This window comes from Scleropages formosus, chromosome 9 (assembly GCF_900964775.1).
Source record: "Scleropages formosus chromosome 9, fSclFor1.1, whole genome shotgun sequence".
Classification (NCBI taxonomy): Eukaryota; Metazoa; Chordata; class Actinopteri; order Osteoglossiformes; family Osteoglossidae; genus Scleropages; species Scleropages formosus.
In genome coordinates, this window is record NC_041814.1 from 4,059,374 (window position 1) to 4,075,462 (window position 16,089).

The following is a 16,089-nucleotide window of genomic DNA, read 5'->3' on the forward strand; positions in this document are numbered from 1 at the left end:
GGGCAGCCACACGCAGCCACACACACTATGGGCAATTTTAGAGTCGGCAATTTTAGAGTCACCAATTCACCTGAACTACATGTCTTTGGGTTGTGGGAGGAAACCCAACCAGACACAAGGAGAACAAGCAAACTCCACACAGACCGAGCAAGGATCAAACTCGCATCCTCTCGCACCAGCCAGGTGCTGTTTCACTGTACTGCTAAGTGGGTTAACAGTTATGGTAAATAAACTGAACATAATACATGGGTAATTTGATACCTTATAGTAGATAGAGTAGTGAAGATATACTGTTTTTGTTAAAGGTCCAATAAGTGAGCTCAAATTTTGCATGAGTTATATGCGGTTTTAGCAAAAATGAAAAGCAGACTTGCATGTACCCAAAAAAAAGACCAGTATTCAGGTGCACCCGTAGTGTGTAAGTGACAGAGTGTGTTCCGTTGATGTATGGATGAGTGACCCAATGTAAGTAGTGTATCTATCAGTGTAAGTCACCACGGTGAATAAGGTATGTGGGCTCATAACACTATGTAGAGTTCATTGGAAGTTGCTTTGGAGAAAAGCATCTGCTAAATGCATAAATGTAAATATATATCAGGTGTAAATTATTTTTAGGCCAAATATACCTAAAATACATACCTACAAATAGTACACATTTTGTTTGCACCCCTATCTCACCACCAAGACTGATGAGCACTGGCCTTGAGTTAATAACAGGTATATGGATTGCAGTGTGCTAGTAAAATAGATTTTATTTAAAAAATATGACTTGATATTAATATTTCTATTGATATAGAAAATTTCTGCACATACATTGAACATGGTGTTCATTCTCAGTCCTGTAGGTTACATACAGTTGCTTCCCATTGTTAATTTTAATGAAGTTTAGTAATTGTAAAAGCCGCTATGTAGCTACTCCTGTAATATACACTGGTTCATATGGTGGTATGAGAGAAATGGACTGTACTGAAGAATCATGTGTCTGCATCCATCTCCTTCTCTCCTTCTGTTGATGTAAGGCACTTTCTATTTCTCTCAAAGATGTATGTTTCTTTGGATGAAAAGAGCCTGCTAAATGTATATGTAGGAAGGTATTTTTACTGTACCACATGGATGGACTGAATCACAGCATCAACCATGGACACCCCTTTCAACCTTAAGGACACAAGTGGAGGAAAGAACAGACATTCTCTTATGTGGTCGATGACAACATTTTATTGTATCAATTTAGGGTAAGTACTTTTGTCAAAGGTACAAAGTCAGACGTGGGGATTCGAACCAGCAACCTTTTATGTAAAGCGGTAACCTGACGTCACCTGCTGCCCATAGGTAGACCACATTTCACGTATTTATTCGCACATAAAGATAAGATTGTAGCATAGCTTCGCCATTTCTCGCAATATCTAAGGAATTCTTCAATATTAAGTGATTGATAAATCCCAGGGAACGCATGTGCATAGCTCGCTGTCCCCCGCGCGCGTCCCTCCTCTCCCAGTCAAGTCCTCCCTCTTCCCCGCCTTCGGGCCGCGTCAGCCGGCGTCACTGGGGCTGCGCGGCGCCTCCGGCCACCGGGCTGCGACTTGAACCGGCTTCCCACACAATAACTGCGGACCCGGGAAAGGAGCACATCGCCACCGGGAGTCGACGGGTAAACGGTGGAGGCTCTGCGAAGAGCGAACGCTTTTAAAACGACTGTTTGGTTCAGTTTTCTTGTACTCAGTGGTGTCGCACAGACAAGGTGCGGTTGAGCGAGGCTCCGAGGAACTGTGTGTGAGGCGAGCGAGTCGCAGGTCCGCACGGAGGGCTCCGCTCCGGGTCCAGCCGAGCTCAGCTGCGCAGGGAGAAAGATGTCCGTGTTCGGACACTCGGACTACTTGGCCGCCCAGTGGCTCCTCCTCATGTCGCACCAGCCCGTTCTGCACCGCCCGGCCCCTGTGGCCCCTGTTGCCCCTGGAGGCCTGGGCCCCCTCCGGGGCCTTCCGCAAGGGGACACCGAGCAGGAGTCCACGGAGGACCGGGAGGTGTACGACACGCTCAAGGAGGGGGGCAACATCGTGGACGTAGCCGGCACTTTGGCGGCTTTAAGTGGGAAGTTCCGCCCGATGTCGAGCCGTTCGGAGAGCAGCGCTTCCTCGGCCGGCGACCCGGAGAGCCTGTCCTGTGGGGAAAGCGGCTACACCACGCTGTCGGACTCCACCACGCCGACCCCCACCATGACTCCTTCGGCCACCCCGACGCCCGGTCAACAAGCGCCGCCGCAGCCCTCGGGAGCGGGAGCGCCGGCGTCACCACATCCGGCGCGGTCCCCGGTCAAAAGACACCTGTGCACGTTCGCGGGCTGCGACCGCGTCTACGGGAAGTCGTCGCACCTGAAGGCGCACGTGAGGACACATACAGGTGCGCCACGAGCCGAACGCGGCGCGCGAGCGCTGCTCCACGCACACGCACGGAGGTCTTCAACAGGTCCGACTCAACTTCTTCACGTTTGTCGTTTTAAGCGGGAAGCGCGGTGCACGGCGGGCTGGAGCCATTAGGGCGGAGTGCGGACACGGGTGTCCGGTCACGGCCACCAGTTCAGCGTCGGCGCACATGTGCTCGGCCTCGGCTGGCTGCCTGCTCCCTACCAACACGTTCGACTAACTCGTTATCACCACTCGAGTGTTCGGGCTCTGGCTATGTCTGTACAGAATAGCCTGTGATGCTTAAAAGCAAGATTATTCCCCGCGGAGGGCTTGAATTATAGTTGTTTTTGAGTTTTAGGATGTTTGAGCGATGACTGGGGGCTCTAAGGTCATTGGGGGCAGTGGTGAGGAACAAAGAAATCTCAGCACTGCTCTTCACTACCGTAGCACCCCCCCTCACACACACACACACACACACACACAAACAACAAAGACACGGCGAACAAAGAGCGAGACGAAGTGAACGCGGAGACACATGGGACACTGAGTGCAAAGGGGTCTTAACGCTTCCCGAGCGAAGACATGGCGAGCACTGCTCGGTGGTGTTGAGGGATACGAAGCCAGTGGCTCGATATCAAATACAAATTAGCCATGGGCAAGAGTGTGTGAGTGCATTATTTTTGCAGAAGTCTACTACTTCTAGTACCATCACACACAGTCGTGTTTTTTTATTGTGTGTGTGTGTAACTCATGTGACTATGCGTATACACACACACGTATGAATGTTATTTCGGAGTGTGTTTTTCAGTGGAAACGACATAATGCACTTTTTCAACGCGAATAAGGGAAGCGGAAGAAAAACACTCCCGGCGTGGGATCTAGATATTATTATTAGCGTTTGTATTTCACATTATCACAGGTTCACTAATCATCATGTTCCCCTAATGATTTCTTCCTGTGATATTTTAACAATTTGAATACTTTGTTTGCTCATGGCAGCGTAGCAAAAAGGGCGAGTTGGCCACACTAATTCTGAATGGGACAGGGAACATAACGCTGTTGTTAGGTTTGGTCGACTAACAAACATTTTTATATCTTAATATTTGCTTCCCACAAGTTTAAACTCCACTCATGAAACATGTTACATATATTCTAGGAAAAATAAACTTTCAAACGAGACTTAAAACTTAGATGGGAAAACTCGGTACTAACGCTCGTACCGTACGTCAGCGAAAATTTCAAGCGAAAATTTGAACACGCTTATACTTCTGGAACGTTGTAGGAACAGCGGGAAACTTTCGTTTTTCAGACATTTTCGTTTAAAAGTTTGTGCTTCGTCACGTTGTTCTTCATACGCAGATTTTCGTCTGGCGAGTTAAAATAACCGAACAATGAAGTTTCTGCGTGACGAAACGCATTCAGATTCACACACTCCGCAAGAGCAAATTCATCACGTTTGACTGCTAAAGTGTGTGTTTTAATATAGATATGAAGGCGAAACGTGTGCTGTAAAAAAGACGGTAAACTGTGAATAGGCCCTGCACCGTGGTGTCTTTGTGAACTGCCAGTTCAACATGGCTGCCAGACTCGCTGTAGCCATGAACAGCTGGGACTTTAAGGTGAAAGCTGTGTGTTTTATTCTGACCTGGGGTCACAGGCACATTTATTTGTCAGGTGACCAGTAACAAGAAACCGTGGTGGATAACAGCAAAGTGTTATTGTAGACATATCATGGAAACCTTATAGTTACATTTATCCTTTTAGCAGACGATTTTGTCCAAAGCGAGGTACATCTCAGCAAAAATACAATGTGTGCATTAGGAGGAATAGACATAACTGCAAACATGTGACTTATGTAAACCTAGTTTACCTTCCACTTGAATCAAGCCTGTATTTAACACATAATACTGCAGTCGTAGAAACCTCACAATGAAGTTCCTGCTTAAAATCCAAGGACATGGATGGAGAAGAACTGAATGAAAACCAAGAGGTGCAGTACAGAACAGCGTGTTGAATGCAAAGTCAAGTCACCAAAGCCAGTAATTAATTAATTTAAGAATTTATTGAGTAACTAGTAATAGTCTCAGCTAAGAAAGCCAACTGGCCACGGAGGAAAGGGAAAAAAAACTCCCCACTGCAAGGTGAGGAGAAAAAACCTCCGGGGGTCCAAGTGCCAGTGGCTGCCCACCCCTCCTGGGCATTCTACATGTAATGAGACTTCTGAACTACTTAACAACCATTCCTGCTACATGCTTGTAGCACGTCGCCTCCGTCATGGCAGGTGGTCATCATCGGCATGGAGTGCGTCTGTGACCACCGGCCATCCTCCTCCAGTCATCCTGCAGGGAGACAATGCTCAAAAAGAAGAAAGGGTTAGTAAGTAATAATACAGAAACATGCAAGTGAGATAAGCAAACATTCCCCTATTCAGCAAGTCTCCTCCGTCACGGCAGGTGGTCATCAGCATGGACTGCATCTGTGACCGCCTGCCATCCTCCTCCGGTCGCCCTGCAAGGAAACAATGCTCAACAAGAGGAATGTGTCAGTAATTGATAACTTTAATACAGAAACATGCAAGGAAACACATATGGAGGAAAAACAGGAACAGAGATGAAATTTGTCTGAGTGGTATGCGATTCTTTTTACAATAAACTGTTGCCAGTTTCTAATCTGAAAAAACGAGGTCTTCATACAGAAAGTCGACTGCCAGTGCACATGCAGACATTTGGAAATTCGTTGCATCGTCCGGTTCTTGGTCCTCTGTCCAATAAGCTATCTTGTACTTCTTCGTTGCCATGTTAAGTTTTTTAATAATTCCGCTGTACGGCACGGTTTGACTTCCAACGACCCACATATGGCAAATTTGCTTTCCTACTGCCCATCCATTCAATATGTCCACAACCCTCTCGATTTGTGTATAATTTAAGTTAGGGTACTCCTTCCTTGTTGCCTCAATTCCTTGCTCTTTGAGGAGCTTCTCAACTTTCTTCCTCTCCGTGTCATTCCTTCTCTGCTCTTTGTCCCTCTGTCGTCTGATCAACTCGGACCTAAGTTCCTTTTCACCGATCCTCTTTAGGTTTCTAAACATTTGTGCAAATCTGACCACCTTCTCCAGCACGTGTTCCCTCCTGTCTTCATCCAATTTGTCGAGGTAATCCATCGTTTTGTTTTTGTACGCTCGCATTCTGGCTGAAAGAAAACCGACTGTGGCATTCGGTGTCTTCTTCCGCGCCGCACTAAACATCCCAATTAATTCCTCGGAATCCATGTTGTGACACCGTACAGATACTGTTTCCTCCCTAAGCCTTTCTGTTACTTCAGTGAAGTACTTCCCATACTGGCGCTCCAGTACATCCACAGTAGCCTCCATACAAGACGTCATCATTGGAACGAACTGCTGATGAAGAGGCACAGCCCTCAGCTTCCCTAGCATACTGTCAAATGTAATATCTTCACCGAAGAAGTCTTCCATGGATGACAGCATCTGGAGTGGATCCCGCAACCTGTTCTTCAGTCTCTTGATGACTAGCTTCACCATCTCAATGGCATCGACATGACTAATGTCTGACTCTGCAGATGTGTAAAACTTCCTCATCCATGGACCGGTTAGGTGCTTCCCAAGAATGCCTAGTACCTGCAATTCAACCTTCGCAATATCACTAGAGAAGTCTTTCAGCAGGCTAGCTCTCAAGCCACCTAAAGAAGTGCCCTGTTTGAGCAACTCCATGAAAGCCTCATAATGCTCGACAAGAATACCAGCATTATGAAAGAGAATGTGGAGTCTATTTCCTCTATAACGAGGCAGAATGCCTCTTGGGAGTTTCCTCATGTCTAAGAAAGTAATGAAGCCACGCGAGTCTCCTTTCCCGTCTTTATACCTAAGCTTGTTGAATGCAACAACGACATTGGTGGCTATACAATCCTTACCGTACACGTTTCCGCTGGTGGTTTCAACTTTCTTCAATACATACCTGCATGCAGTTGCCACTGAATCAAGGGGATGTAGGTGGCAATGCATCTCGTTGAGCGTCTTCCCCCAGTGTCTGCTGACTAGACGAATGGCCACATGATTTGCCGCACACCGGTCGGTTATTGTATTACATAAGTTTTCAATTAATTTTGCTCTTATTCCGTGAAAGTTTGCTCCTTCGTTAAACCAAACGTATGTCTGGGCCGAGTTGTCGACCGTCTGACAAATATGATTACTGTAGTCTTCAGCTCGACCGCCTGGGAGCTTGTCCACTGCCGCTGATAGACTTTCTTTTTCCGTTGTAAAGTGGACTTCGTTGATATGAGTTCCTTCCTGGGTTGTCGATCAAATCCTAAGGTCACATTTTTTGTAGAAAGTATGCTCTCAACTGTTTGCAGTTGAGAAAGCAATCCCAATTCATGGCCCATCAACTCCACCGTATTTCTGTGCGGTACATTTTTAACTTCAATGCCGTCACGCCTTGCCAATCCCTGTAATATAAGCGATACATTAGCCGTGGGCACTTTATGCAATCATAAACTTGGAGTCTCACGGATGATGAGTACGTCTTCCCCCGAGTCTTCTTCGTCTTCTTCTGGTGGTCCGCACTTGAAGTGAGGTCTTCAACTCTTTCCTTAAGAGTCAAGTTTTCATGCTGTAACTCCAATATGAAGTTGTCCTTCTCTTTCGGTGCTGCAGCGACTTCATTGTATGTCTCCAAAGACACGGTATCAGTACGTTTCCTCTTCAGAAGTAGTTTCCGATGTGTGCCTCTAAGTTTTTTGTTTAGACTTCTTTCTCTCTGCAATTCAACATAGAGGGCGTTGCCGTACAGCATGTTTTTCAGCTTTCGAATCTCCTTGTTTTTCCTGTCTAGTGTTGCCAGTAGCCTCTTTATTGTTTGGTTTGTAATCCTCGCTGGGGTCTTAAGTTTCCCTTTCAATTTCCTGACTTGTTCCTGCTGTCTCTTCTTTAGTTCTCTCTTGGTTGCTGACAGAAAGTCCAATCGTCGCTTCATCTGCACTTTCTGTAGCGTGAGTGGGTCACTTCTATGACTTCTTGCACTGGCAGAGGTTCCTGGCTGAGAATGAAGAGAACTCTGTGGACTGCTGGTCATTGTCGCAGAATCAGCTTGTGCAACAGTTAATTCTTGATGTGACGTACTGGGAACAGGATCTTGAGGAACTGGCGACTCAGGATCCATGGACTGGAAGAGGTAAAATGGCTCTTCGCAGATTGCAGAAAATTTTGCATACTGTCCTGGGTCCGTGAGTTGCCTGAATTTCTTCAATGTTCCTGTCACCAGCTTGTTCACATCAGCAATCAAGGACCTCTTGAAAGAAAAGCCCTCGGACAAAAAATTAGTTTTCAATTGTCTCTGTTTCTGTTGGACTACTTGCAGCTTGAGAAATGTAAAGCTGCAAAATATGTCCTTTTTTAACTCATAGCTTCTTGAAGGAAGTGTCAAATACTTCTCGTTCAAGTGCTGTCTTCCTGTTCCCAGTTGGGACTGTGGAAATACAACCCTTTGTTTCTTTTTAGGAGCCATGTCCTGCAGAGAGATAAATGGCAAACTAGGTGAATTTCTGGAGAATTGTCAGATCAGATTGCACTATCAGGTTGACCATACAAAAAGTTATTGAAACACATTGAGGATACAGTTGTTTAAACCAAAAAAAACTGTTCTGAATTGGAGCATCATCATTTCATGTAGTCACCATGCTGTTACATCCAAGAACAAATCCATCATCATCATGTGCTTTTCAGCACCATGGAAACCATAGAGACCATGGTAACAATAAAACAATGATTACATACACATCTGAGGAAAGTAAGTTCGGTTTCAAAGCATTGTCTGTTGATTTCTTTTTATTTTTATTTTTTTTCCTCTGTTTTGAGACTGAAATTCACTAATTTCACACCACCGCGCGTGCCGGCGCAATCACCAGAACAAAATCCACTTTTCTAAAAACACGTAATCCGGCTTAGTTAAATGCTTTCTTTCGAAGTTTGCACAAATGACATGTTGTTTATGTGTTAACATCATGTTGTGTGAATTCCACATCGGTGAAATTAACAAGAAGAACTTGCTTAATAAGAGCGTAATGCATCGCAGACGCAAATCGGAACGTGCGGTCTTTTCTCCTAAATAAAACACAGATCAATTTACAAATAACATGCTTTCTTTACAGGTTTGTAAATGTCGTTTTCTCTACATATTGTGGAAGTTTCATATATATGAAATTCAAGAGGTTGCTTCTGAACGTGCTAGCAATAATAAACAAAGACCGGCCTGCTTGGCGTCGCCGCCATGATGGATGCTTTGCGCATACAATTTTCGGGGCCTAAAAAAACAACCTTGTCCTCGATAGATTTCCATGAAACGTCACAAACATGTTTTAAACACATAAATAAAACTTTAAGTATACCTTTCAAGAAGTTATATAGCTTCGTCTGAAGAGTGTCCTTTGCTGAATAAAAGCAAGTCTTTCAAAGGCGCTTTTCGCATTCAAACCGGAGGTCGAACTACAAAATGCCAGTCTGAGAGGGTAGTGGTCATTGTCCACTACGTCACTGTCGGGCAGAACCCGGAAAAAATTGAGGAAGACACAATGAAAAACATGCATTTAGTGAGGCATCGCCTCCACACTCCGGAAAAACCATAACAAGTGTGGGAGGAACGCGAAAGTGACGTAATTCTCGCGGTGATTCACGTTCTGATGTTCATCGCTCGAGTAGGTGCAGAATACAGGATAGGTGAATCCTGATAACCTCCTACCAATTTTTTTTTTTAATAATATAAGATACACAGTCACGTACAATGCCGAAGTGGTGGTTGAATAAAGGCTTTCTCTGGTGATGCTCATGAAGTAACTTACGGTGCATGAAAATTTACACCGTACATGAGCTGGAGAGATCTTGGGCAAAATGGGCCTGGAAAAGGTGAGTTTTCGGACCCTTCTTGAATGTAGACAGCGTTTCCGCAGTTCTGAGTGAGAAGGGAAGGTCATGCCACCACAACGCTTCACCTTTTCATTGCCTTTTCATTACCTTTCCTTACCACTTTATTTCTTTGTTCATGTTCACTAGTCTTGTTTCTTGCACCTCAGCTATTTCACAGTCCACGAAGAGAGGAATATGTACTCTCGTTTGTATTTATTAATAATGCCGATGGACTGATACTGGGCTCCGAAGAGTGTTTTTAGCTGCTAGGAGGCTGGTAGCATGGGTGCTGCGCTTTTGGATGTGGGTTCAGATCCAGCACAGTCGCGTGTGGTTGGTGCATGTTCTCCTCCAGGTGCTCTGGTTTCCTCCCACAGTCCAAAGATGTGTTTCATGTGAATGGGTGATTCTAAATTCCCTGGTGTGCGTGCATGCGCTACATTGTTTTACTGAATAAATGAGTGCATCAGTGTAAGGCGTTCAACGTATCTACATTTATTCATTTAACAGACACTTAAAGATAGTTTTTCATTGGTCTTTACTTTATGTTCTGGTCCTCAGCTTTGGAGGGGCTTGTGCTGGCATTCCTTTCTACCGAGCATCACATGACTGATGTGGCTTGGAAAAGTCAGCTTGTGCTGACATCTGGCTAACAAGCAGTGTACATGCACTCAAAAAATAAGAAACAACCAAAGTGCCAGGTTGTATTAGTGTTGTTTTTTTAGCTTTCATCATGAACCTGCCAAAAAAAGAGTGGATAGAAAGAAAAACTGGAAGAAGGCCAAATAGATGCGGTTGACAAGTAGTTAAAGGCCAACTGTTGGGAAAAAAAAGTAGGCCAGTAGGGTGGGAAAAGCATAGAGCAGGTAAAGATTCATCTCATATTTCACATGTGGACGTCTTCAGTACACCACAGCAGGAACAGCCCCCAACCGCCATTCTACCTCAGTGTGTTGTCCTGGCATCCACCATTTTACACTGTATAAGTTGAAATAGGTGGTGTACTGTATTCATCAACTGATCATCAGTTTGTCACGGGGGAGAAATGCTTTATTGACAATCACACATGCATAAGCTTATTTACTTTGTAAAAAAAAAAAAAAAAAAGTTGGCATGTTTAAAAGCAGACTATAGCTGCAGCAGTGTTTGAACAATGTTGTTATGTAAGAAGTTGCTAAAATATACTATATAAAATTTAAATATACAGTACTGCATGTTTAAGATGCCAGTGTTTTCCTGTATAAACTGCAGATCACTTGCTATGGCTGTAATATATGCTTTCATAAGTGGCAGAGTATGAATATTCCTTGCAATTTCTATCTTTTTACTAAAGTGGTTTTTAATGTCAGTGGTGGGGTTAAACAACTCTAAAATGTGCAGTGAGAACCTTGATTACATGTAGTTTTTATTCATTGTTCTGCAGGGCTAAATTTCAGTTTTGATCTTTTGTAAAGTATCTGTTTTAAGCAATATTGCTTTGGCCACTGGTTTGTTCAACGTTCATGTTGTTTGTGGTTTTAGGATATACTGTGTTTTGTTCAGCATGCAGAAACTGATCTTTTTGAATCTGTTTTCTTTCTGTATAATATGATTTGTCTCCAAAGAAAAATATAAAGAGCTTTGTCAGATTTGTCAGAAATTTGTTTTTCATCATAGTATTACTGTCCTTCAAAGGCTATGAGATACAATAAGGGAAAACTCGAGGATGTGAGAGAGGAAAAAAATAAATACCTAGGTGTAGAATTAGATAATGCATAGTGCTTTGTATCTTTTTCACTTTTGCATGAGGCAGTTTAATTAATTACAGTAATTGTTCCAAAAATAACCAATTTTAAAATGAAACAATAGTACATGTACATAACAAAGCAATTAAAAAGAGATTAACAGCCCTATTTACTTCATCACAATGGAACTGTGCAGATGGTCTCCTGGTCTTTGTTCTTTCCTTTTGTTTTTTGGAGGCATTTCCAAATAATCATTTGTGACAGCACAATGTCTGACAACTGTTTTCATTTGCAGTTCCTCGTCTATGAAATGCAACAATTTTTCACCAGATTAAAATGGAACAGTTGTTACTTTGGCCAGAAGCCAAGCAGCTTCCAGTAGCATTGCTTTATTTGTGTGTGGGACAACTGGTAGCCTAGTGGTTAGCACCACTGCCTTTGGACCCAGTGATTGCAGGTTTAAATCCCACCTCTGCTATAGTACCCTTGAGTAAGGTGCCTACCCTGAATTTTGGCAGTAAAATTACCCAGCTGTGTAAATGGATAAATAATTGTAAGTAGCTTAACATTGTGGATCACTTTGGGGAGAAGCATCAGGTAAATGAGTAAATGTAAATTTGTGCTGTCATGGATAACCCACCATTGTGAATCAGATGCACGAGGTGGTCCAGTGACCAACTTTTGTAACTCAAGCCTATATGCCTGTTGGCTTAATTATTCACACACACAGTTTCAGAACCGCTTGTCCCATACGGGGTCGCGGGGAACCAGAGCCAACCCGGTAACACAGGGCGTAAGGCCGGAGGGGGAGGGGACACACCCAGAACGGGACAGGACGCCAGTCCGTTGCAAGGCACCCCAAGCGGGACTCAAACCCCAGACCCACCAGAGAACAGGACTGTGGTCCAACCCACTGCACCACCACACCCCCTGCTTAATTATTCAATTCAATTTATTTTTATAGAGCACTCTTCTCACGCAGTGACACAGAGCGCTTTAACACAGGCATAAGGCAAAAAAAAAAAAAAAAACAAATAGATCATATAAGAAACTAAGAAGACAGTTGACTAATGACTACCATAATCCAGTACTTTTATAGAGCTATAAGTATGCCTACTGGCCACGGAGGAAAGAAACAAAAACTCCCAACTGTAACTTGAGGGAGAAGAAAACCTCTGGGGGTCCAAGAGCCAGTGGTTGCCCGCCCTTCCTGGGCATTCTAGATTTAGTAACAATTCTAAGCCAGTTAACAAGTAATAACAATATTATTGCTATAAGGTATCTATAATTATGGTCCCTGATCTGATCTGCTACTGCTCCTGTTGGTTTATTGTACATAGCACAGGTTCTTTTGTATACATGGCTAACGTGCAGTTCAGGTCTATATGGGACTCTGACTTGATGTGTTTATGAATGAGAAGGTGAGCATCCTTTGTCCAGGTGTACCCTGCCTGGTGTATCCCTGCTTCTCTGGATTGACACTACCACCACACTGCTAACTGCCTAGGAGCCTGCTGGTAATGGATGGAAGGACACAGCCATAGTAGATTGTTTTATGGTCATCTGTGACTCAGCTAGAAATTCTGTGGTCGCTTTAGTGGCTTTTTGTGTTGCTGTCTCTTGTTTCTGCTGTGAGATTTGCCCTGGAACTCATTTTTTTTCTTTTTTGCTGTCTTTGTGTGCTTTAGGTGAAAGGCCCTTCCCCTGTGCCTGGCCAGGCTGCGAGAAGAAGTTTGCCCGCTCTGATGAGCTGGCACGCCACACTCGGACCCACACGGGAGAGAAGCGCTTTCAGTGTCCGCTGTGCGATAAGCGCTTCATGCGCAGCGACCACCTGATCAAGCATGCCCGCCGCCACCCGGACTTCTGTCCCTCCATGATTGGCCGCAAGGGCCCATGTGCCCCCGCGCAGGGACTGTAGCTGCTCGGAAGGGCATCCGCTACAGTACAGAATAGTCTTGGTTCTGGAGTCTCTCTTTCACTCAAGAAAATACGGGTGCGAGATGGTACTCTTAAACCTACAGCAGAGCAAGACTCCACACTTTTCTCTTCATTGATATACAGTATAAACAGTTTGTAAATAGATGCATATTTTTATTACTAGGAGGGATCAGACAGATTACAGATGAATCCTTGTCCGGACTATACTACCAGCACATACCTCTGCTATAATGATAGTTGGTGTTTCAGTGTTAGCTTCTAACACTTAAGTCGAGTGGCGTTAATGCAATCGTAGCTTACCACTGTAAAGCAGCTCAGACTATTTCGGTCATTGTGCGTTGAAGGGGTTAATCAAGAAGGGTACTTTACTGTGCTCTTTGCAGTTTTAGTTTTGCATAGTAGGTCAGCTTGTGCCTGCAGTGGCAGTGACCAAAGAACCTGCCTGTGGATACTGGCCCAGTTGCAGTACAGGAATGGGGTTTTATTCCAGACCCGTTGGGAAGTCTACTCATCTGGCCTTTCCTCACCCCTTTTACCCATTGCAGATGGTTCCGAATGATAGACTGAATGCGACACTTGCTGCTGGTGCTGCATCTTTCCAACGTCTTTTCCTTTTCATGTTAAAGTATGATCGTAGAAATTTTGACGGCCGTCGGTTGCGTTATTTTAGCGGTTTTGTTGCTTCATTAGTTTGCGTGGTCGTCGGGGGGTCGGGGCTGCACCTTAACCCTGGAACGTACCCAGGTTTTGGTGGAGTATCCATTAGAATGTGCCTGTCGTCACATGGTAGCGTTGCATCTGATTCTGGTGCATTTTCTGTAAGCTTAAAGCTTTTGTAGTAGAAATAATAGTATAAATACTACTTGTAGTATTGCTCATGGTTTACTTTAGTCCTTATATTAGGGGTAATATGATGTGCTTGGCTAGGCTGCAGCTGCTTTTTTGTGCGAGACTTTTGTATCACTGTTAGCAAGCGCTCCCTGCTCCGCCTCGTCTCAGGTCAAATGGCTGAAGCGCAGCAAATTCAGTAGAAGAACAGAAAAGCCTTAATATGAAGCTCATGCATTTTTACAATATGATTCATAGACACATGGAAGCATATGTTTATGCAATGTAGCACTTCTAGGTTTTTACTTCTAGCGAGTGTCTTTCCATTATTCTTCACTGTGTACAGTGCTCCCATGCTCAGTATGGTCAGCACTGTGATATCCCAGCGTGCTGGGCTCCAGCCGGCCCGTGTAAGCTCCACATGTTGAGTGCATCCGTATCCATAAGCCAGTTCGTAGTGATGTACCACAGATGTCCAAGTGCTTCATGAAGTGCAATAGAGGACAGAATATGGTGAATACACTGTTATTTGTGTAATCTGCACAAATATTGCCCTAAAGGGCAGCGTGGCGTTTGGTTTATAAACACATGTTAACCTTCCTGATAGCCAGCCATTCATTTTTTGTCCACTCCAGAGGACATGTTTTGAGTGCCTGTCTCAAACTGTACATGTTCCTGCTAGTCTGAATGCACCTTATAAAGGACATTGTGTGCTTTGTGCAAAGATACCACATGTTTGGGAAAGGAGCTTGGACAGCTTTCTGGAGCTGCATCCATTCCATAGGGATTGTTGTTGCTGGGTCTCTGAGATAGGAGAAATATTGAAAAGGGTGAAGGTGGAAAGGCTGTTGCGGTTAGCTGGTTTCGCCCCTAGAGGGGGTCACTGTGCCCTCGGACTCCACGCCGCGCAGAGCGCAGTGCGGGAGTTGAGCTTTGCACGTGAACAGGGGCCTCATTCCATTTGTTCCCCTGCTCTGAAACTGTGCAACTGTTTGAGTGAGTAAAAGTGAGAGCGGCTTGCACCGACACTCGAGCACTCTGGCTTATTTAAACAACACTTTTTTAGGAACTTCTAGCAATGAAATTGGATGAATATGGATGTTTGGTCCAACACAGAGCTCTGATTCAATGTGGTTTTATGTACATTTGATGTAATGAGGACAGAGTTGCTGGCTTCTTTGTCCTCAGACGGTCTTCCAGAGGTAAATGCCCTACTTTTCAGCACAAGTTTTGCAAATTAGACATTTTCCAGGAGGAATATCCCAGCTATTTATTTTTATTAAGGGAGTTTGACCAGCGGGGACGCTCCAGTGGACTTCACGGTGTGTCTCCTCATGTCTCCTTGTGTGAGATATCCGTCATTCTCCTTGACCCAGTGTGAGAAGTGGGCCTGGCCTTGCTGCCGACTGCTGTACGCTGTAGACCACCTGTCAGCGTGGGCCCAAGCCGATGCTCCGGCCCCTGACCCCCGTTTCACACTCTGCACACTGCACTTCAGTTCATCGGGGGGGGTTTCTCACGGCAGGAGGTAGTGCTTAACGGCAGAGCCCTTAAGGTGAACCGCTTCCGTTGCCAGGACTGGCCCTCTGGTAGTATCTTTGTACAGGGTGCTTAACGCAAATCGCCGCAGCGAGACACCTCGCTGTATTATGGGTGGAGCCATAAGTCACTTTGGACAGAAGGGGTCGGATAAGCAGCACAATAATTATAAATAATATGTGCCGCTTAGTGACGTCCATGTAAGTTCGCTTCCTCTTGGAGACGAATGTTGTGACTTTCCATTTACAGTCTCATTTCCCCATTAGGGCTTTTATGTGTTTTCCAGCTTGTGCATTCGGTTTGCTGAATGAGCTCCTTCTTCTTTTCTCTGTTCCCTTTTACATGTACATTTATTCATTTGGCAGACACCTATCTCCAAAGCGACATACATCTCATAGAAGATTCATTATACAGTCTTATTTTGTTCCAGTTTACTTATCTTGGTAGTGAGGGAGCTGATGTGGCTCCTGCTCTGAACTACAATCTCTATAAACCCACATCTGTTTACATGACACAAGTCTTCCCGATTTTTTTTTTTTCTGTTCCATTAAGAAATCAAACGTAAGACTATCAATTTTGTTAATTGATCAAAGAAATATGATTTTCCGATAAAACATTTTGAGGTTAATATTTGTTTGTGCATATGTATATATATCATTTATATATGACTCAAAACATATTTTAGGACATTTTATCAAATTGTTTGACAGAATAAAACTTTTTACATGAATTTGTTACTACT

The 16,089-nt window shown here is 44.3% G+C and overlaps 1 protein-coding gene across 1 annotated transcript; it reads left to right on the forward strand.

Moving 5' to 3' along the window:
- Positions 1-1,580: 1,580 nt before the first annotated feature.
- Positions 1,581-15,867, forward strand: LOC108919933 (Krueppel-like factor 9). The gene is made up of 2 exons (XM_018728351.1): positions 1,581-2,397; positions 12,728-15,867. Exons 1-2 carry the CDS (start codon positions 1,848-1,850, stop codon positions 12,958-12,960), a joined length of 783 nt encoding a protein of 260 aa, XP_018583867.1. The 5' UTR covers positions 1,581-1,847; the 3' UTR covers positions 12,961-15,867.
- Positions 15,868-16,089: the final 222 nt, after the last annotated feature.

Coding starts and splice junctions, on each gene's coding strand:
- LOC108919933 (XM_018728351.1), top strand. CDS start 1,848: ATGTCCGTGTTCGGACACTCGGACTACTTGGCCGCCCAGTGGCTCCTC. Junction 2,398..12,727: donor GCACGTGAGGACACATACAG/GTGCGCCACGAG, acceptor TGTGTGCTTTAG/GTGAAAGGCCCTTCCCCTGT.